General features: G+C 46.6%; 1 protein-coding gene across 1 annotated transcript in view; it reads right to left on the bottom strand.

Annotated features, from left to right (window-relative positions):
- The window catches only part of BRAT1 (BRCA1 associated ATM activator 1), a 220,436-nt gene that overhangs the window by 21,607 nt on the left and 175,207 nt on the right, over nt 1-23,622 (bottom strand). The window contains exons 11-12 of the mRNA XM_078662694.1: nt 14,652-14,754; nt 12,491-12,589 (exon numbers count right to left, since the gene is read on the bottom strand). Of these exons, the coding sequence (XP_078518820.1) occupies nt 12,491-12,589; nt 14,652-14,754 (202 nt within the window). The remainder of the gene's footprint in view (nt 1-12,490; nt 12,590-14,651; nt 14,755-23,622) is intronic.

Genomic DNA, 23,622 nt, shown 5'->3' with positions numbered 1-23,622 from the left:
GAATCAATAGGAGGAAAAAATACATGTAAAACATAACTTATGCATGTGATCGTAAGACTCAGAAATAACATAAACAATAAAGTGATAATACATCTGCTGCGCAGATTTTTACAATAACGTATTTTCTTGGAGTTTCGTCTATCTCATACATGTCAGGAACCTGTCTAACCGCTTCACCCGAGAGGGACTTAAACAATTAAACTGTCTGACTTGCTAGACCTTAGTTTCATTTTATACTCCTGCTGCGGAGTTTTCTCTAACAGGGGAAGTTTAGAGTCAGTATCGGGGCAGTCCTTGAAAAAAGTCTTTGGACGGAGTCCATGAAAACGCTTGATGTGGCTGGAATGAAGCCAGCCTTTTCTTCCTTCTATCTTCACGGCGGTCCTTGTGGTCATCAGAACAAGTTTCGGCTCCTTCCAGCGGGGCTCCAGCGGGCTTGAACGATCAAAGTTCCGGATCAAAACCAGATCACCTGGAACGACCTCGTGCGGTTTCACCTGGGTGTTGTCTGGAAAGGCAGCCGCGACCTGTGAACGACAAGAGAGTAGTGCAGACATCAAGGAAGTTAGGTAATCTGTCAGCATATTACTGTCAACATCGGTAATTTTACGTGGCATCGGTGTACCCCACATGTTCGGGGGACGACCGAAAACAACCTCGAAAGGTGACAGACCTGAACGGGAGTGAGCGACCATTCTCATGTAAAAAAGGGCGACTGGTAGTGCTACCATCCAATCTACGCCTTTCTCGGCACAAACTTTTGCAATGCGGATCTTCAGAGTCTGATTATGTCTCTCGACGAGGCCAGCTGCCTCGGGGTGTCGTACACAGTGGAACTTCCACTGGTACCCTAACAGAAGAGATACTTGCCTCATGAGTTCGGACGAGAATGGCTGGCCGTTGTCTGAATACACGACCCTGGGCAAACCATAGCGGGGGAAAAACTCACAAACCAACTGCCTGGCAGTGGTCGCGGCAGTATAATCTGGGACTGGATATGCTTCTGTCCATCTGGACAAAGCGCATACAACTACGAGGACATACTTGAAACCTCGACATCGATCCATCTGAATATAATCCATCTGGAGGACTTCAAAAGGGTGGTCAGGCGGATGGAATCCACCTTGTTCCACCGGAACACCTTTTCCTGGATTGAACTGACAACAGATCATGCAGGTACGCACTTTCTGCTTCGCTGCTGCTCGTAAATGCTTGTTAAACCAGAGGTTCTGGATGCTGTCTAACATGGCTTTTTCTCCTAAATGTGCTGGACTATGTGCTGTATTAATAATAACTTGAACCATAGAGTCGGGGAGAAACCATGTGGCTTTTCCCTTCGTCAACCATCCCTGATCTGTCTGGACCCCTCCTTGTTCAGACCATTTCTTGATTTCGTCGGGGTAGCATGTGTCTGGATGTCTAGTACGTCTTGTGTAGGGTCCTTAACTGTCATACAAGTCGTCTGGACTGGAACATCTGTCTTTGTCGTGTTAACTGGAATGTCTAGAGTCTGAGCTGTAAGCTTGGCTGTTCGATCTGCCAGATCGTTACCTTGGGAAATGGTGTCAGTGACTTTCGTATGTGCTTTGCACTTCATAATGGCAATGGCTGTCGGTAAATGTATTGCTTCTAACAGAGCTTGAATGAGGGGGCCATGCTGAATCTTGGCTCCATGAGAGGTCATGAAACCTCTTTCTTGCCAGAGTATTCCAAAGTCGTGTACAACTCCGAATGCATAACGTGAATCTGTATATATGTTTACTTTCAGGTTCTTGGCTCGTATGCAGGCTTGGGTCAGAGCGATGAGCTCTGCTGCTTGAGCAGACAGGGTATAAATACGATGTGTTTCTATAACTTCAGTTTCAGTAGTCACTGCATACGCGGCTACTAATTCTCCTGTACTCGTTCTCATACATGAACCATCCACGTAAAGTGTCAGGTCTGGGTCAGGTAATGCAATGTCCGTCAAGTCTTGTCTTGGCTTTGTCATGGTGTTAATAACTTCCACACAATCATGTGTGGCAGGATTTGATGTAATCGAGGGTAACAGTGTAGCAGGATTTAAAATGTTGCAGCGTCTGATTTCTATGTGTGGCTGAAACAGTGTCAGTTCATATCCTGTCAAACGTGCAATTGTCAAGTGCTGAGTCTGTGTTCGGTTTAACAGAACTTCCACGGAGTGTGGAACTTGTACTGTCAGGGAGTGTCCTAACACTATGGAATCACTTTGTCTGATAGCTAGAGATGTGGCTGCAACTGACTTGAGGCACGCAGGCAGAGCCTGGGCTACTGGATCTAATGTGCTAGAAAAATAAGCACAAGGCTTGTGTTGTCCTGCTTGATCTTGTGTAAGAACAGATAATGCTGTACCATCACGTTCAGTGACAAAAAGTGTAAAAGGCTTACTGTAGTTCGGTGTCGCTAACACAGGTGCATTACATAAAGCTTTCTTTAACTCATTGAAAACAAGTGTATGTTCCTGGGTCCAAGGGAGGACAGTCGATGTGGCTGCCTCCTGTGTTGTCAACTGTATCAGTGGCTTGGCTAGATATGCATACTGAGGAATCCATTGTCTGCAGTAAGAAGTGAGGCCAATAAAAGCTCGTACCTCCTTCTGTGTCTGGGGCTGTGGAAGATGTGCTATTAACTGGATACGGTCCGGTGTCAACTGTCTACCCCTCTTGGACAACAAGTGTCCAAGGTATACCACTTGTTGGACACAGAATTGCAGTTTCGAAGGGGACACCTTGTGCCCCATGTCTGCCAGGAAATACAAGACTGTCAGTGACGCACGTTCGCAGTCACGTTCTGTACGGGCTGTGATCAATAGATCATCGACATACTGGAGCAGGGCAGTGTCAGTTGGCATGTGAATACTGTCTAGTTGTCTTTTAAGTGCTTGACTGTAAATACTAGGACTTTCTGTGAAACCTTGAGGTGCACATGTGAATTTATAGCTTCTTCCATTTAAACAGAATCCGAAAAGAAACTGGCTGTCTGGATGAATGGGGACACTAAAGAATGCGTTCTTGAGATCAATAACAGTAAAGAACGTAGCTTCAGAATCAATGGCAGTCAATAGGGAAGAGATATCTGGAACCACTGGGTACTGGGGTATGATACATTTATTGAGTTCTCGGAGGTCAATCACTAATCGATAAACTGGAGGTGCATTTGGGTCAGTACGTTTAAGAATCGGAATGATAGGAGAATTACATACATTGGAGTCAGTTTCGACAACCACTCCTTGAGCAATGAGCTCGTCAATGATTTTCGATAAGGCTGCTACAGCCTCAGGTGGCAATTTGTATTGTCGGATTCGTGGTAATACAACACCTTGTTTCAGAGTGACACGATATGGTGTAATATGCATACAACCTACATCAGTTGGACCTTGCGCCCATAAATGCTGTGGTACATTCAATAATCTTGGATCAAAATCACGTAACACATAATGACCTTTAAAATCACGTAAAAACAATCTCACTCCTTCCGGAGAACAGCATATGACTGCACCTAATTCTTTCAATGTTTTAATACCAAGTAAATTTTCAGGACATGATTTCGTAAGTAACAAGTCTGTAGTTCGGGACAATGGACCAACTTCTAGGGAAACTGGTTTCGATATTTCATTAACGATAGGCTTTCCTGAAAATCCCAGGGAAACATTTCTTGAGCCTGAGAGTGGAGCCCCTGGAACCTCGTCATGACTGATGGTAGTCCTACTTGCCCCTGTATCAATCAGAAACTTTCTGTCTTTCCCTAATACTTGACTGTGTACATAGGGACCCTCTTGATCTACAGGAACCTCGATGAGAGGCAAGCCAACCTCCCTCTCTAGGCTGTTTCATGAATACTGCTGATATTCTGGATAATCTGACTGTGCGTACTGGTACATCTGTTGTGTAACGTGTTGTGTGGCAGCTATAGGCTGCGGTACTATAACTGTCTGTTGTGCGTTCTGTGGCGGTTGCGTATTCTGCGGAATATGTTCTTGTCTAGGAGGACGCGGTCTCTCTTTCGTCTTACCTGTAGCTATGTTGTGTTTCAGAACTGCACATTCGTTTATATAATGACCTGGCTGTTTACAGTAATTGCATGTCCCTTTAACAGGAGCTGCAGAATGACTAGTTTGATTCGTACCCCTCTTCTGACCATCTACTGGAACAGACTGTGCCACTAGTACTTTCATTTTTGTGTCTTTCATACGTCTCCTTTCGTGTTCTTGCTCTTCCCCGATTCTGTTCTGGTGATACTGTAACATCTGGAGCATTTGGGACGGGGTATTAGCTTGCCATGTACTCTCGACTTTCAACACTCGATTTTTAACTTGTGGTAAAGAATTCTCAACTAGTTTGGTAACAAAAAGATGTGGATACGACTCACTACTTGTTTTCAAACCGCTATTAATAATGAAACATTTCTCAAATCTGGAATAAAAGTCACTAGTGTCTTCGTCTTGTTTCTGTTTACAGGCTGAGATGGCATCCCAATCTTCCTTTTTTGTGGCTAGTAATCTTGGCAAGACTTGTATTAACAACTCGGGCAACTCTTTGGCTTTATCCCCAAGACCAATACCTGGAACTCGTGTATTATCTTCGTTCTCTAACGCGGTCCAATCAATCTTTTTCTCTCCCACCTCCCATTCTTTTTCTTTAAGTTTTTCATATATGCCCGCAGGCAACAGGACCTTTAACATTTTGATGATATCTGGATACGTGTATTCTCCCATACGGAGCATGTCTTTTAATTCACGGTGGAACCCTGCTGGATCTTTATCGTGACAGGGCACTAACTTTTTCATTTCTAGTAGTTCTATTTTCGTTATAGGGGTGTAAACAAATACTCGTTCGAGCTCACCCCCCGTTCCCTTAACAGGATGCACTTCTCGCAACGGATTCTGTCTATCTATGTAGAATGGGGGTGAAACAGGAACAAAATGCAGAGTCAGGAACGTTCTGTATTTGTGGCGCTGTTCTAAAATGACACTAATTAAATCGGTACCTAGACCTTTCCATCTGTTTTGGAGTAACTCGTTTAGTACATTATATAACAGACCTGGATCAGAATGCTGACTCTCGTACAGTGTAATGAGGTGCTGGATCATGTACATACCCACCAGTCGCTGTCCGGCTGGGGGCAGTTTCAGAAACATTTGAGCCACTACTTCGTCTGAATATGTGGTAGAATCACTAGTCCATCGGACTGCTCATCGGGCTAGTTCCTGTTCATGCATGGTACTAAGCTCACTATAACCTATTCGTAATTTCAGAATTTTATCGGTAGCCTGGAATAATTGTTCAAGAGAACACTGTTCTGGTACGGGAGGAGGAAAAACTTTCTTGTAGTCTAGGCGTGTGTGTCTATCAGAAGGTCTTGTCCTACCTACATACGCTATTCTGGTGGGATTCTCGTTGTCTATATCTTCATCTGAAGAGTCATTCTCTTTCTCTGCTACTATTCTTGCTTTCTCCCTCTCGTGTATGCCTATAATTTCTTTCCGAATCTTTCTGTACATGGTTTCTATACTATTCTGTGTCTTGTGTTTTCCGTCTGCTATATTGTCACTCCATCTTATCAGGACTTTCATCTCTTTTGGATTTTTATCAGGACGATCCTGTTCTCTTATTAAACAATTTATTAAGAATTGCAAAATCATGCCTTGAGTCTCGACTTTCCTATGTACCATAGCTTCGTGAATACTTTCTGGTTTCTCCCCTGTTCGGATAAAATGATATATTCTGTCTAAATGTTCTTTCATATCTGATATGGTAATCAAAAAGTCTACAACTCGTCGTAAACGTACGGAATATAATATCATGTGATCTTCGCCTGGCACTGGGTCATATCTACAATCAGTAAGGTACCTTTTGAGGGCTTCGTACGTAGCCACTTTTGGCGTACGCTGTAACGCTGCTTCTCTTAGCGTCAGGCGCTTTGTTTGAGGCGGGGTGATAGGAGTACCTCCCCCTGCTCCTCCTGAACTAGAATCGTCAATTAATACTGAATGTGTGGCCGCTGGTAACGTGACTGGTAAAGTAGGTGTACGTAATGTGGGTTGGTCCTGAGGTACTGGCGTATGGACCGGATTCCCGGGACCCACGGCTGGAGGCACAGTAATTACATTATTAACAGGGGGTTGAACTTGAACAGGCGGAGTAGGATTCGTATTAGCATATTCTGGGACAGTGTCGTCTAGGTAGGAAGAAAGGAAGATTTCGGCTGCGGTCGGTTTATGACGCAGCTTAGTCGGGACCAATGGTGGCGGTAGATTACAGAGTGCTTCCGGGGTCGCCTTCGGCAAACCCTCGGCGAGAAGGGGATACATACCTGTAATAAGGGCATTTCTTTGTCGGTCTGACTGTTCTGCTCTAACTCGTTCACCTTCTTCTAGTAATTCCCTTTCTTGGGCTTTTTCGGAGGATTCTCTACTTAATTCTGCTTTTCTGAATTCTTTTTCAGTTCTTTTATGTGATTCTTTACGCCATAATTCTATGGCATCTTTCTGGGATTGTCTGGCTTTCTTTTTCCATAATGCTTCTTCTACTCTCATGATGCACTCGGCATCCCATGTTCCTGAAACAGGCCATCTATATTTCTCTTCGAGATCCTTGGTGTAATCCACCCATAAATCTAGATACAGTATGGCATCTAAGCCATGCTTATGGTACATGAAATGTCCAGGACTGTCCCTAGGAGGGACAGGAACTGATTCTTCGAGTAACCCTTTTCTGGTTTTTATCTGACGTAACTTCGAAAACAGCGGCATATTTGAACCGTACATTTAACTCGAACACAATACACAATAAACACAGTAATGAACAGCAAAACAATCATTCATACCACGACATCAAAAACACATTAATAACAGTTCGAACAGATAGTACCTAATACATTGAAAACATAATACTTGAATTTCTCGAGAACAGACTTACTAGAATTACTGGATGCACTGCTAAAACAGTACAGAACATACCGGTCTCCTGAAGAGACACGTCATACCGTATCCACCTAGGTGAACACGTCGGACCGGATCTGTGTACCCAAACCCGTCGGACCGGGCACAAATTAATGAACCCGTCTAGATACGTCCCAGCAACGGTACTCACCGGGAAGCAAAATTGAAGGCCTCGGACTGGACTGGACTGCTACGACGTCTGGTTACTGCTACGCACTACGCATGCGCCTCGGGCTTCGAAACAGGTGGGCCTCCGGATACCTCGGACCTTGCTCTCTCGGCTTGAGCTCTGGTCGGGACGACCCGCCTTCCTCACCGCCTCGTCTGGATGCCAGACCGCAGTCTCCGTCTCCTCCGTGGGCCTGAGGGAGACTTGAAGCAGAAATATCTGCACGTGCACAGTAGGGGTCCGTCACGGCTGTAGAAGGGTCAGGGGGCCTGCGTTACATCGCCGGCGCGTGGGGAAGGGGCTCGTCCCTGTTCGGGCGCCTTTTATGTGGTAAATAAATAAATAATTACCGGTACTATTTTTCTATGCATTAACTAAAAAAGGATAGCTCAATAAATAAGAGGCAGAATCCGAGGTGTCTGAGTCATAAGGGCTTTAATCAGATGGCTCGAGCCAATGGACCATCGGGTTCCATCACCTGCAAAGGTTCAGGAAGGGACAGACACCAGGAAAAGGGAAGTAAAGCCGCATGTCATATTAACATCATACAGTATATATAGTAAAACAGTACAATTGCATTGAATACAGTAGGCGTGACAAGTGACAAACGAAAGATAAGAACATATGGGCGTGAAAAGAAGGCGTGCACAGGGCGTGCACGGAGACATGTGATGTAAACGTCACAGAAGTGTCATGAATGGGTGGATACATGGAGGGGGCTACCTGGGCAGCTGGAACCTTTAACCTACTGGTGCGCGCAAACGGGCCATGACGTGTAACTGGGGAGAGCTGGGGGCTCTGACTTCTGGCACTAGAAGAGGAGACTAAAGTCTGGGATGTCAGAACGACATGTACCTATAGCATATCTGATATCTCGTGTTTGGAGAACATGTTGATAGAATCTAAAAGTCATCAAGGCAAAGGCTACTTGTCACTAAGGCTAGTGCATGCATATATTTCTTAGTGTATTGCGTGTGCTATGAATCTTCTATGGATACTAATTCAGTAATTCTCTTGCATGGAGACAGGAAGACTAGACTTATAGATGAAGATGTTTATGCGGTTCGTTAGCTAGGAATGTGAAGCCGGGGAGCTGAACTGATAACTAGAGGCATAACATATTCTTGGCAGACAGGCAGGCAGGCCAGGCCGGGCACCGTGCTGCTTGGCAGAAAGTAAGTGAAGGGTCAGGGATGCGGGAGGGGCTGCATCGCTCCTCGGAGTGGTTCAGGAGACTTGAGGCTTGAATCTGGTGTTCGGGCCCTTTGAGGCCTAGAAACGGGGACAACTCGATGATTTAACGTGCACAATGTAAAGACGTTGGCAACATAGGCCTAATACTTGTTGCTTTCAGGAGGACTGGATAACTGGCATACTGACGTTGGACACAACTGTAATTGCGTCTTTATTCGGTCAAGAGGGTAAATATGCATATCGATCATGCACATACAACATACGATGGGGAACACGTAGGGACACATGACAGGGCAAAATTCAATTTTCCTCAGGACCGTGGATGAGGATGGTATTGATAATGCTCATAATGCCGCTTGGGAGGGGCATAACATTGATGATAATAATGCTCTTCCTTATCTTCATTGTCTTCCTCCTGGTATTTTACCTAGACCTCTGATGGACTATGCGCTTCCCCAAAAGGCCCGTCGTCGTCCGACTCCTCCAGGTCCAACAGGTGAGTTGGTGGCAAAGGTGAGACCTTGTTAGGGGATGTCAATTCCGGTCTTCAAGCTGTTTTTGTTATTTTTATTATCGTCGATTTTCCCATCAACGATGTCATCATCAAGGTCGCTGGTGCTATCGTCAACATAATTTTTGTAGATGATGTTGCAGTTGACTGTGTTGTCGAAGGTGTCAGTGGAGTTAATACTGCCATCAACCGTGTCTGAGTGGACATTACTTTCGTCGGCGATATGAGTGCGCCAATGGCTGTCGTCATCGAGGTCTTCGACGGCGATGGTCTCGACAGGGTTTTGAAAGGCTCACTTGTCCTCCATATCGCCGGTTCAGAGGAGGACGTACACTTATGCTCCCCTGTCTTCACAGATGGAGTACTAGGTTGAGAGGAGGCCGCCTCTGTGGAGATGAGTTTTAACTTCTCCTTTCTCAGAGGGTCTTTATGATGAGTTTTTAAGGCCTTTCTGTCCTCCTCAGATGTCCCCAAGTCAGGTGATCTTGACCTTTTGTGGGTGGATTTCTGAGTTTTAGACTTCTGTAGCCACAGAATAGCCATCCCTCACTGTCCTTTAAGGTTTTAGAGGAGAAACTGCGACATATTTTGCACCCCTTTACCTGATGTTGAGGGTAGAGGCAGTAAAGACAGTTTTGGTGTGGATCATTCACATGTAGCCTTTTCTTTTCTTCCTACAGGTTTTTCAGGATTTGAAGAGGCCTTTCTTAGAAGTCTCAGACAATGTATTTGTAGATAAATCTTCAATTGTAAAGGAAAAAACTGAACATGGGTCAGGGAGACTCCCTTCCATGAAAAGGGATAGAAAATCTGAAGGATTTAGCTTCTGTTGGGAGTGTTCTAGAGTGTGCTGTCTCCTGATTGCTTATAGTTCAAGTTTGGTCAATTTTTAAAAAGGACATAAGCTATTAAACTGACTTTGCATTTCCATTATAGATTATGATAGACTATGATACTGATACATACTGCTTTACTATGGTTCCATGAGACTTCAATGATGGAGAATGATTCAAGCATGGTAATCTATGAAAGATCCAATACTGGAGAAATTTGTCTTACTATAAACTATTAATGACCTTTACAAAAATCCACATATCAACAGCATATTAGTCGTAAGCTTAGGCAAGGGTTCCAAAAAACCCATAGTAGTTCCAAGTACAGGTTGAATATAGTAGGTGCAAATATTATGCAAGTATTGAGTCGTGTGGGGTTTCAAAGGGAGATTTTATAGGCTTGTGTGTGCATTTAATCTTCACATTATATTGTGCATTTCGATAAGGTTTGAACAATATTAGCACTTTTGACCCAATACTGAAGCAGGAGGACATGATGACAAGTAGTAAGCAACGGTCAACTATATCAGACACATATAACAAATCCAATATGCTCAGTCAATATGCTCTCCCTTCGTCCAGCATTTGATAAGTGTCAGTAATAAAGTTGTTCTTAAGTATGTTTTTGAAATTCCGCATGCTTTTTCCATTGTATGCTGTGGAATGATCTCCATCATCTCATGAATTCTAGCCAAGTGCAAGATACTCTGACAGAGTTATAAAGTATATCTGCATTATAAGTTTTACAACAGCACACATTTATTATGATTAGGTGTTTATAGTGTTTTCAAAGCTATATTGTACATTGTAGAAACAATGTTTATAATATGTTAAGAATAAAAAGTAACCTCTCTCTCCGCTATTGTTTGCGCTTACCCTGGAGCCTCTGGCCCATTGGATTAGAACTGACACCTCCATCAGAGGCCTCCGGTGGAATGATTATACAGTGGATAAGATCTCCTTGTATGCAGACGACATCCTCATCTTCGTCTCTTCCCCCAAATCCTCTATCAATAGTCTGTTGCACGTCATCACTAATTTTGGCAAATATTCGGGCTTCTCCATTAACTGGTCCAAATCAGTCCTCTACGGGCTGCGTGGCCCACTCCCTCTACTCCCGAGGGGATATTCGATCGATGTGGCACAAGACGGGTTCAAGTACCTTGGCATCTTTGTCACCCCAGACCCCAGCATCTTCTATGACCGTAACCTCAAGGGCCCATTACGCAGACTTCACAATGATATAACGCACTGGAGATCGCTCCCTCTCTCTCTACCAGGCAGAGCAGCCCTTTTTAAAATGCTTGCACTCCCTCGCTTTTTGTACGCTTTGCAAAACTGCCCATTTCCCATTGCCGAATCCTATTTCAACACACTAGAGGGAGACCTCCGCCTTCTCCTTTGGGACGGCGGTTCCCCCCGCATTGCTCTTTCCTCGCTCACGCAAGGGTGGTACGATGGTGGTATAGCCTTGCCCAATGTCCGACTATACTACTGGGCCTCTCAACTGGCTGCCATCAATTCTTGGCTATATGGTCCGCTGACGAACCCTGCTTTCCATCTAGAACGATATCAGTTGGGCCGAGAGGGCTACCTCGGAGCCTTATATGGTAAACCTTCCCGCTCCCGCTATATAGGCCCGATGTCACAGACGCTGACAATTTGGCATCGAGCGAACAGGAGACTCGGCTGGTCTGACACCCTCACACTATCCACTCCGCTCTGGACCTCACATCTGCTAGGTACCCTTTGCCATTACCAGGGCTTTGATAAATGGGACATGATCAGCATCTCTTCCCTGGGAGATATGCTCCACAAGGGCAAACTATTAACATTCATTGACCTCCAGAAAAAATATGAGTTAGCACAATCTGAAACCTTCTGTTACCTCCAAATCAAACATGCCATACTTGCTAATGACCCTGATCTCTCCTCCATTCCACAATCCTCGCCGCTCGAGGATAGACTCTTATCAGAACCGCTCCAGGCCAAGGTGATATCCCTTACCTACCGCAAACTCTGCAACAACATGCCCAACACCTTCCGACTCCTGAGGGATAAATGGCAGGGCGACATTGGTACCATGGATGATACTGATTGGCAGGCGGCCCTGATGTCCCCACGCAAATCCGCCATCAACCACAGATTTAGGCTCATTCAGCTAAAGATACTACACAAAACATACATGTCTGCTCCCCTCCTAGCCAAAATTGGTAAGCGCGCGACAGACCTCTGTCTCCGTAATTGCGGACAGGTTGGTACCTTCTACCACATTATCTGGGAGTGCCCGATGATTCAAGAACTTTGGAGCCGAGCTGTTCATAAGATGTCTGAGGCATTGAAAAAACCAATTCCCTTGTCCTCCAAGTGTGGTCTTCTTAATGTATGGGACCCTACAGACCTCACTACACTGGAACGACAATGGGCGGCTCTGGGCTTTCTTTTACTAAAGCGCGAGATAGCAATGCACTGGGGCTCGCCCGCTAAACCGCTTTTGATCAAATGGGTCACTGCAATGGACGTATGTATGTTATCTGAAAAAAACTGTATACAAGGTCTGGGGATGTCCTGGTACTTGGGATAAGAAATGGGGACATTGGAATATTTATAGAGGCGACCTTTGTATTTCTCCTACGACTGAGATGGCAATGTCCCGGAATGGTCCTCCCCGCACTAATGCTTATATTGCGCAGCTGTAATGTATGCTCACTATGTCGATTATGTAATTCATGATTGTCAACTGCTCACTTCCTCTGCTTTTGTTCAATAAAATATTTTAAACAAAAAAAGAATAAAAAGTAACTTCAGGTCTTTCAGAAATGCACCTTTTAAGTGGGTGATCAGATGAGTGATGAATTCCAGAGCAGAGTCTCGGGTTTCCCAGGCAGGGCTACACAGACGCTTCTGCAGCACTGGAGACAAATCTATCAAGAGAAAATATGAGAGAACAAGATGTAAATTTGGGCCACTATTGCATATTGCCCTACCATTCTTTAAATTTCAAAGTAATAAAATTCCTCTCAATGATGTTATGTTATGTCATGTTATAAGGGTTTTAGAAAGAACACGCACACTGGTTGGTTTCATGGCGCGGAGTCTAGAATTAGCCGAACCAAGTGGAAAGATTATTCATAGGCCTGCACAAACAGCCATGTCTTAAGAGTTTTCCTGAAACTCAGAAGGTCTGTGAATGACCGGATCTCTAAAGGGTAGGAATTCCACAATCTTGGAGCCAAGGAGGCAAACCTGCATCCTCCTTGTCGTTTTAGCTGAAAGGCGGGGGTAGTCAATAGCTGAAGATGGGCTGAGCGTAGGTTACGTGAGGGAGTGTACCTTGAAATGAGACCGTCTATAAATTTTGGGCTAGGACCTTGTAGCGATTTAAAGGTTAGGCATCCAGTTTTAAAGGCCAAGCAGTGGGGAATGGGAAGTTAGGGTAGCTTTCTTAAAAGAGGGGTGGCAGATTGCCACCTGGGTTGTTGGTGAATCAGTCCGGCCGCTTGGTTCTGAACCATCTGTAAAAGCTTGGTTAGAAAAAGCAGCATACCCAGGTAGACTGAGTTTGCATTATGGCTATCACGACCCGTATCAGTGCTGCTTGTGTAAGTAATCGGCTGATTTTTCTGATCTTTCGCAGCTGGAAGAAACGGGACGAGATCACCGATCCGACCTGCGTTCTTAGTGACAGATCATTATTTATAGTGACACCAAGGCTCTAGGCAGAGGAGGAGGGGGTGGGGGGTCCAAGTTCCATAGGCCAGTAGTGTGGGCCCCAGAAATTGTGGCTGCTCCCCGTCAGAACTAATCCAGTCTTGCCTGGATTGAGCTTTAAGTGGTTATGGTCCATCCAGTGACGGATGTACAGCATAGTAGCCTGGAATTCAGAGACTGGTTTAGGTGAGTTGTCGATGGTAAACGTTAATTGTAAACATCTGCATAATTGAAGGTGGTCACTTATGTTTCCTTCAGGGACTGAATCAGGGGGAGAATATAAAGATTAAACAGGTAGGGGGATAGCGAGGATCCCTGCGGGACCCCACATGTTGTTCTTATCTTAGGTTCCGTAAACTGGGCTATGCGGACTGCCTGGGAGCGATCTTCAAAAAAAGAGCTGATCCAGCTAAAGGCTGAGCCCTGGATGCCAGCCTTCCTGACACGGTCCGCCAATATACCATGGTTGACCATGTCGAAGGTGGCAGAGATATCTAATAGCACCTGGGCCTGAGGGGTACCTCTGGCAGCTTTGTCTCGTAGGGTGTCCAGACTGCCAATTTCACAGTCACAGTAGAGTGGGCGGGACGAAATCCCGCTTGGTGTGGGTCTAGGTACTTGGATTGTTCCATGAAGTGGGACAAGCACCTCGCCACAATGGTCTCCAGTACCGTAGCCAGGTATGAGAGCAGAGAGATAGAGTGGTAGTTTGACAAACTCTGAGGGTCTGCTCCAGGTTTTTTCAAAAGGGGGACCACAATTGCTTCTTTGAAGGCTTTAGGGATGCAACTCTGGGAAAGGGACTTATTCAAAAGAGCAAGGGCTGAGCTTGGAAGGACGGAGAAGGTATCTTTTAGGACATGTGGTGAACAACAGTACGTAGGGGATCCGGATTTTACTTTGGACAGAAGGAACAGGAAGGTCTGGGTCCTATTGGCTGGGAAATATTCATGAGTAAAAGGGTTCTTATGCGTAACGGAAGGTGTCTCGTTGGAGATGTGTATTGGATACTGGCTTTTATAGTGGAGATCTTTTCGATGAAATAATTGTTCAGGGAGTCACAGAGTGCTTGAGTAGGTGTAGGTGTAGGTTTGGGTAGGATCTTGGGGTGTTTCCTATTCCAAAAATCCAACTCCTAGTATTTGGGGGAAAGCTCGGATGTAGAATAAAAACTGTTCCACCAGCCCAGAAATGCCTAGCGGTATCTATTTATCATTAACAAAACAAGAATTATACTCCGAGCCCATAAATAATTAAATGGGTAACACAGTTTACCTTTGAGAAATTGCTCACAATAAGCCCACTGTTCAGATAAGTTTTCGGTTTCAGAAGAGCTCACTATCCATTTGAGTGCTGTCTGAAAGCACTTGTTCAGAATCTATAAAAGAAAAGACACTAACATAAAGCCATAACTCAATACACCACACATTTTTCAAATGTTACCATTAGGTCATTCAAACACTTGAAACTGGTCTATAGACTGTTTTTTGGCTCATCCTTTGCTATTTTACAAACACATCTTCACTACAATACATTTTTTATAGTGACAGTGTAATGAGAAAATGTCGAGTTTGTTTTTATGGCAAAAGCACTCAATACTTTGTTCCATTTCTTAAACAGAAATAAATAAATCCCACAACAACTAATCAGGAAAATGTGCTGAGTGCCCCAAGTCTAATCATTCAAAACATATGCATTTTTAGTAGGAGATAATTGTCAGTTGGAATTGAGACTTCAAATAGGTGAGATGTTCCTTCGCTCCACAGCGTGGAGATACAAGACAGCTGCAGATTTTAAATAAGTTTGGGGTGTCCCTAGGCATTAAACAGGATGCTTTGAAGGTGGCTCATCTCAGAAGTACATTAAGCAGAAAATTGGTTTGGACTCATGTCCTCAGGTTGCAGAAAGCCTCACATAGGACACACGTAAAAATATAAAAAACATATTAGCAATTTCGGCACACTTTATTTCTTTATTTTTAATTTATAAAGCTTTAGTTAGAACGAACAAGACCCTTGCGGCCATCAGAGCACTTTACAATGATCAAGGCGACATGTATAAAAATAACATCATCGGACACAGACATGGTGTGGACATCTCTCCTAGAGAGCAGACCACAGGGTCCAGGTGGATAGCAACCACCAGAACAGAGTAAGAGTGTAGTTTGCAAGAAGTAAGCATGTGTGCAGGCAAGGGATAGATCAAGTTCTGGAGTATAGTTCATGCGTTCATCAGCATAGATTAGTTCATCAATATCCTTTTGACTTCTTTCTTGAATGAGGCAACTGTGGAATTCATTCTGATTTCAGGGGGAAGGGCGCTCCAGATTTTCAGGGCCATGCCTGGAAAGGTTTGATTTTAAGATTTCTTTTTATGAAATTTTGGTGGTTTCAGCAGACGGGAAGGAGTAGTTTCTGTCCTGTAACTCCAGTTCTGTAGTAGGGGTATCTCTGTTATAGTCATAATCTAGTGAATAGTCCCGCCCATGTGCGTGGACCCCGGAGCAATCAAAAATAATCTCTTAAATTGTCAAAAAATGCAGAACTGCACAGACACTTAAGGGAGAATTTAAAGACAGATAATGCAGCATATATCCACAGGCTACACTGTCCAGTACTTCAACTAGAAATTCCACCAAAAATCCACAAACAGCACAGCCTGTCCAGCAAAACCCTCAGGAATGATCGAGAGGAAGGAGTGGACAGACAAGCCCCATAGGCTGCTATTATGTGGCTCAGAACAGGATACTGTGCCTTTAAGAGAACTTTACAGAACTCTCTCAGTATCCCAGAAATCACAGCAGGTCCCTTTTACGTTCAGTTCTTTTTGAAGGCGTAACACACCAGACCTGTAGCATTCCTTACATGAATATCTCTCTCCACCGGGAAGGAGGGCGGGCGCTTATGACTATAACAGAGATACCCCTACTACAGAACTGGAGTTACAGGACAGAAACTACTCCTTCTGTAGTAGGGGATCTCTGCGTATAGTCATAATCTAGTGAATAGAATGGCAAGCCCATCCCCACACCAAAGCGGCGATGGAGAAAAGAGAAATAACACCACTACTGTGCGAACAGATTTCGCAGCGAAGCCTGCCCAACCTGAGCGTCTGTCCTGGCATCAGTGTCCAGACAGTAATGCTTAGCAAAGGTATGGACCGACTTCCAAGTGGCCGCCTTGCAGATTTTTGCAATTGGAACATTACGTAGCAAAGCAGTCGTGGCAGCTTTGCCCCTGGTGGAATGAGCCTTAGGCTTACCCCCTAAGGTCTTATTAGCCTTCTGGTAACACAATTGTATACAGGACACAATCCACCTGGAGATGGACTGTTTTGAGGTAGCAAGACCGGTCCTGACTGACCCATAATTGATAAACAATTGCTCTGACCTACGAATATCTTTGGTTTTATCCAGATAAAATTCAACACCCTCCTAACATCCAGGGAATGCAGAGACCTTTCCGCTGGAGATGAAGGATTCTGAAAAAACGTAGGTAAAGTTATGGTCTGGTTAACATGGAAATCAGATATAACCTTTGGAATAAATTTAGGGTGAGTACGCATAACAACCTTAGCAGCATGAAATACCGTATAAGGTTCTTGGCAACACAACGCCTGAATTTCACTCACCCTGCGGGCCGATGTAATGGCCACGAGGAACGCCGCCTTCCAGGACAGGTGCTGCAACGAAGCCTTATGGATAGGTTCAAAAGGCTCCTTCAACAATCTGGACAGCACCACGTTCAATTCCCATGAAGGCGAAGGAAGCCGGACAGGAGGTAACACTTTCTTCAAGCCTTCCAAAAAATCCTTGATCACAGGGATCTGGAAGAAGGAAGTCTGTGAAGGGCACTTCCTGTAGGCAGTCAGCGCAGCGAGATGAACCTTAATGGAATGGACATTAAGGCCAGACTGCGCCAAATGTAGAAGATACGGAAGGATGACATCTTCCTTACATGTCGTTGGGTCACAGTTCTTGGACTTGCACCAGATGCAAAATCGCTTCCACTTGTAAGCATAGGAAGTCCGAGTGGAAGGTCACTTAGCCTCCTTCAGTATGTCCATACAATCTTCTGGTAGATTCAAATGGCCATATTGCACTATCTCAGGAGCCATGCCGCCAAACTCAAAGACGAGAGGTTGGGGTGCACCTTCTGCCCCCCGAACTTCGTGAGAAGGTCTGGCCGGCACGGCAGCCGTATGTGAGGAAGGAGAGACCGGTGAAGCAGGTCCGTGAACCACCACTCCCATGGCCCTTCTGGGGCAATCAGGATCATTCGCGCCCTGGACTGGGACAGCTTGATGAGCACCACCGGAATCAGGGGAATGGGTGGAAAAGCGTACAGAAAGCTGTTAGACCAGTTGATCCATAACGCATTCCCCAGTGTCCCCTGCTGGTAGTACCTGGAGGCGAAGTCTCGGCATTTACTGTTTTCGGCGGTGGCGAACAGATCTACATCTGGAGTCCCCCACCTTGCGAAGACTTCTCCTAGTACTTCGTCGTTTATGACCCATTCGTGGTTTTCCTGAATCAGTCTGCTCAGTGCGTCGGCCTGAACATTCTGCTCACCTGGTAGATGGGTAGCCGTTATCGTCAGTCCTCTGGCTAGAAGACAACGCCAGATCGCCTGCGCCTCCTGCGACAGAGTGCGCGATCTCGAGCCCCCCTGCTTGTTGAGGTAATACATCGTGGTCGTATTATCCGTCTGTACAAGCAGAGAGTTGGTCTGGAAGGACGGATGAAAGGCCTTCAGTGCCAAGTGAACAGCTCTGAGTTCCAGGAAATTGATGTGATACGTGGACTCCGCCTGGGACCACATTCCTTGTATCTGTGAGTCTCCGGAGTGCGCCCCCCAGCCGTGGAGAGACGCATCCGTCATGATAGTCTGTGTGGGAATGTCCTTGTGGAAGGGAACCCCTCTGAGGAGATTCTCCGCTGAACACCACCATTTCAGAGACTGAAGAGCATGCAGAGACAGTCGTATCTTGTCGTCCCAAAATCCTTTCCTCTGATCCCACTGATCCTCCAAGCACTCCTGCAATGGTCTCATGTACAGCCGTGCGTTTGGCGTGAGGAAGATACAAGAGGCCATCGAACCCAGTAGAGAAGACACCGTCCTCACTGTTGTAGATGGAGCGGTCATAAGAGCCTGAGCCTTCCGAAGGAGTGATAATCGTCGCTCCTCCGAAGGAGACACGTTCGCTGACAGCGTATTGATGGAGGCTCCCAAGTACTGTATGCACTGGACCGGAGTCGGGACAGACTTGGACATGTTGATGTGCAACCCCAGCTTGTTCAGGAGAATGCACGTCTTCTGAAAGTGCGCTTGAGCTTCCGAGAAGGAGGAGGTCTTGATCAACCAATCGTCCAGGTACGGGTAGACAAACACCTTGTTCTTCCTTAGGTGTGCAGCTACCACTGCCATGCACTTCGAGAATGTTCTGGGCGCAGACTTCAGCCCGAATGGCAGTACTGTGTACTGATAATGATTGGCGCCGACTTGGAATCGCAGGAACTTCCTGTGTTTGTGTGCAATGGGCACATGGAAGTACGCATCCTGTAGGTCTATAGCACATAGCCAGTCTCCCTGTTGCAGCTGAGGATAAATCTGATGCAACGAGAGCATGCAAAATTTCTCTCTGCGAATCCACTTGTTTGCTTGTCGCAAATCCAGAATGGGCCTGAACTCATTCTTGTCCTTCTTGCGAACCAGAAAGAACCGGTAGTATAGACCTCTTCCCCTTTGAGACAGAGGTACGTCTTCTATCGCCCTTTTCCTTACCAGGAGATCGGCCTCCGCCTGGAGCTCGCGCAGCTGAAACTGCGAGCTGACCGGTGGAATTGCTGGAGGCGGGCTGGTGAACATAAGACTGTATCCATTGCAAACAATATTCAGCACCCACTTGTACCGAGTAATTTTTCTCCACTCTGCCAGAAAAAATTGAACGCTTCCCCCCACCGGAGTGGGTAACCGATGTAGGGGAAGTAACCGCTCAGGGCCTAGACCCAGCCGGGCCCTTGTTCGCCGCTGCGGACTGCTGGCCTCTGCCCTTCTGGCGCTTCTGGAAGGGCCTCCGGAACTGCTGCTGCTGTTGTTGCTGTTGCTGTCCCGAAGTCTGCCCTCGCCCTTGGCCTTGCGCCCCGAACCGTCTCTGGAACGGGCGGTAGGTCTTCTCCTTGGGCTTCTCCAACCCGACAGCCGTCAGGGTCTCGGCCTCCGCCTTCATGCAGGCCATTTCGTCGTCCGCATGCTTGCCAAACAGGGTTTACCCCGAGAAAGGCAGGTTGGCCACCCGTTGTTGGGCCTCTGGCTTGAGGGATGTAAGGCGAAGCCAAGCGTGGCGCCGTTGGTTGACACCATGGCACTCTCCATGCGCCGCCAGAAGGGACACATCAGCAGCCGCGCTGATGACTTGGTTCGACACCAATAGTCCCTCATTGAGAATCTCTTGAAAGTCCTCTTTCTTCTCTCGAGGAAGGAATCAGCGAATTGCTTGAGGGATTCCCACAGGGCTCGATCATATGGCCCTAGCAAAGCCGCGGCACTTGCAGCCTTCATTGTAGTAGACGCCGTCCCACAGACCTTCCTGCCAGCCGAGTCTAACCAACGGCTCTCTTTATCAGGAAGTAGCGTGGACGACGGGGTGGTGGCATGCTGCTTCCTAGCAGCTGTCACTATGGCCGAGTCCGGTGGCGGATCCATCCTGAGAAAGGCCGGAGCAGAATCCGGAGCCCGGTACTTCTTGAGGAGCCTGGAGGGAGCCGCCTTCGTCACCGCCGGAGTGAGAAACAACTCCTGAGCGGGCTCTACCAATCCTGGTACTAGGGGTAGCAATGGCCGAGACAGGTGCTTTTTATGTAGCGTCTCGAAAATCACGGACGTCGTGGGTGTGGGCCCCGTCAACGTGATGCCCAACTTAGCCGCACCCCTCAGCAGAACATCTTGGAATAAGACGATGTCGTCCACTGGCGACACCCTCGTCCCCGGGGATTCCGACAAAGTCGGCGAGTAGTCCCTGGTCCCAGAAGAGCCTGTGTGGGATCTCGATGCACGCCTCCTGTGGCGTCGCCTTGATCTTGTCGACGACCGGCGAAGACTCCGTGATCTCTCCCTCTGTCCGGAACGAGAGCGCATCTCCTCGGCTTCGGACGCTCCGCAGGTCTCACAGGAGCAGGAGACTGCGGCCTGACCGGGACCCTCGGCTGAGGAGTCCCCTTAGGAGGCGTCGGGTGGCAGCGAAACCGACCTCGGCGGAATCGGAGGCAGTCCTTGAGGAGGTAGCAGAGGATGACCATGAGGTGGAACCAGAGGTGGAAGCGGAGGCGGAGTGGGATTCCGTGGCGGAGGTTCCTTGGGCAAGGGAGGAGGAGGGGTAGCCGATCTTGGCTTGGAAGGTGTATATACCTCGGAGTACACCGAGCCCTGTGACTCCCTCTTCTTCTTAGGCGGAGGCGATGTAGTGTCTCCAATAGGAGAACGTCGCCGAGGCGCCCCAGCGGACCCAGAGGGACTCCTGGTGCCAGAACTCCTTCTGCGCTTCTTTGGCGTCAAAGAACGTCGTCTCGACGTCGAGGAACGCCGTCTCGACGTCGACCGGCGCCCTCGTCTCGACGTTGAGTCACGTCTGGACGACGAATGTCTCTTCCTCGACGGCGACCGTCGACTTCTCGACGACGAGCGTTTCCTTCGTGACGTCGAACACCTTCTCGACGGCGAACGCCATCTTGACGTCGAACGTCTCCTCGACGTCGAACGTCTCCTCGACGTCGACCGCCTGCGAGTCTTCGACGTCCTCCTCAACGTCGAGGATCCCCTCGACGCCGACCTCCTCCTCTTCGCCGACGGCGAGCGGCGGTGTCGCCTCGACGGCGAGCGCCGACGCCGGGCAGAACTCCTTAGACGTCGATGACTCGACGACGACGTTGATGACACCGTCGACGGCGATCTCGACGGCGGCCTAGTCAGTCTCCTCGACGTCGAAGCCGCTTCAACCCAGAGCCCTGGGGAGACGGGGAACAAACTGCTGTCATCCCTCTTGATGCCGTCGTCGATGCTATAGACGTCGGCGGAGAAATAGGACGTTTGCTGGCCTTCCTGCCTCTGGCATGGACAGATGAAGCATGCCCAGACCCACCTTGTGTCTGCAGTCTTCTATCTTCCAGGCCTTGGAGCCTGATCTTCATCCTCTCTCTCAGGGTCCTGGTGGATAATGTCTGGCAGATGCCACTCTCCTCTGGGACATGAGAAGAGGGAAGGCAGATGATGCACACCTCATGTGGGTCCGACTTGGCCTTCTTCCTCGGACACTCAGGGCATTTTTCAAACAAAGCAGGCATTTTGACAAATAAAAGAGTGCACCAAGACACACACAAGGAAGAAAACACCAACGTACTTCAAAGAAAAGCACTCAAATACTTGAAAAAGTGAAAAATCACGAAATAAACCCTTGAAAAGGGAGAGCTCAATGCTCCAGGGTCCTGCTTGCAGGAGCCGGAAAAAAGAACTGAAAGTAAAAAGGGACCTGCTGTGCATTCTGGGATACTGAGAGAGTTCTGGAAAGTTCTCTTAAAGGCACAGTATCCTGTTCTGAGCCACATAATGGCAGCCTATGGGGCTTGTCTGTCCACTCCTTCCTCTCTATCATTCCTGAGGGTTTTGCTGGTAAAGGCAAGTTTTTCTATGTGGAGAAATCTGGACAGGCTGTGCTGTTTGTGGATTTTTGGTGGAATTTCTAGTTGAAGTACTGGACAGTGTAGCCTGTGGATATAGGCTGCGTTATCTGTCTTTAAATTCTCTCTTAAGTGTCTGTGCAGTTCTGCATTTTTTGACAACTTAAGAGATTATTTTTGATTGCTCCCGGGTCCACGCACATGGGCGGGACTATTCACTAGATTATGACTATACATAGAGATCCCCTACTACAGAACTCTTGCTTCTAGATGCTCTGAAGCCACCAGACAGCTCTAAGTTTTTTTGCAATAAACTTGACTTCAACAATCTGCATGTAGCAGGCTTCCCATCGATCAGATTTTCTATTTCAGACACCATGTAAAAAATGTTTTTAGAATTTCAGTAAACTTTTCCACTGCCTCTGCCACCCTCACCACGGGTGTTCCCAGGGGCACCTTAAGTGAATGGATCAGACATGTTTCTTTGTTGAGTTTGTAAATGCTCTAGAGTGTGCACAATGCTTATAGACTATTAAATTCTTGAGTCTAGCAGAAAAGTGGATTTGGAGGCCCCGTTCTTCAATTGTAGGTATTGATCACGGGTGACAGGTGAACAAAAATATTTGATTAATCGTCATAAAATAGCAATCCATCAAGGGAGGTACAGCCTTTCCTTGCCCTAACGTATTGATTGAGAGAATATACAGGCTATTACTATGTTGGGATTTTGTGCAGTTTGCAAAAAGCTGGCGTTGGTCATCATCTTCTTTTTAGAGACGAGCGGTGTTTCTAAAACAGGACCGGCATCTCTGTGAGTGACAAGTGACTGGAGATGGAAGAAGAAAAAGTGTTCTTCCCTCCAAAGTGTTGAAAGCAAAAAATGATAAAGGGAATATTTTATACTTATTTTGCCCAGGGTGAGAAAATAATAGAACCAACAGACATTGGGACTGTAGATAAAAGGTAAGGTTTCAACCCGCCACTGCCTGTGCATGCCAGCAGCACTAACTAGTACATTTGCAAACTGGACATTTTCTGGAACACTGTACTGGTCATAAGTGGAAATAGTTATACCTGCAGTAAGCAGCTACATAAATGTTATTGATAAAGCAAATAAGGCAATGCTTTGAGGGAAATTGTGTTGTTGATTTAGGTCCATTTTTGTCCCTTGCACGGTATCCTGGACATCAGTCTTTTAATGACTGTAGTCCACGTTTTCAGAATTCCGTTATCCAACAATGCACAATAACTTCTGTTGCTGACTCACTGAGGATATTGGCCAATCTATGCACCTTCTTTTTTATATGTGAACTTCACAGCTAGAGGTTCCTCACACTGCATTGACGAGGTTATCTCCCATTTTTCTGCTCCTTAGTTTGAAGAAAAACCCATTCTCATTTTGAGTATTGTGCCAAATGCCATGGTGGTCCTCTAGTCTGGGAATTTCAGTCATGGCAGGTACTAGAATAGTTTCAACTTACAAATGGTACGCCCATTGCAACATTGAGAGTACTGATTCCTAAACGGCATTCAAGAGCAGGGGGACTGGTTTCATTGCCAGTGTACTCTGAGCTA

The sequence above is a fragment of the Lissotriton helveticus genome, chromosome 10 (assembly GCF_964261635.1).
Source record: "Lissotriton helveticus chromosome 10, aLisHel1.1, whole genome shotgun sequence".
NCBI classification, from domain to species: domain Eukaryota; kingdom Metazoa; phylum Chordata; class Amphibia; order Caudata; family Salamandridae; genus Lissotriton; species Lissotriton helveticus.
The sequence above is the reverse complement of the archived record's forward strand: the minus strand, read 5'-3'. Positions and strand labels throughout refer to the sequence as shown.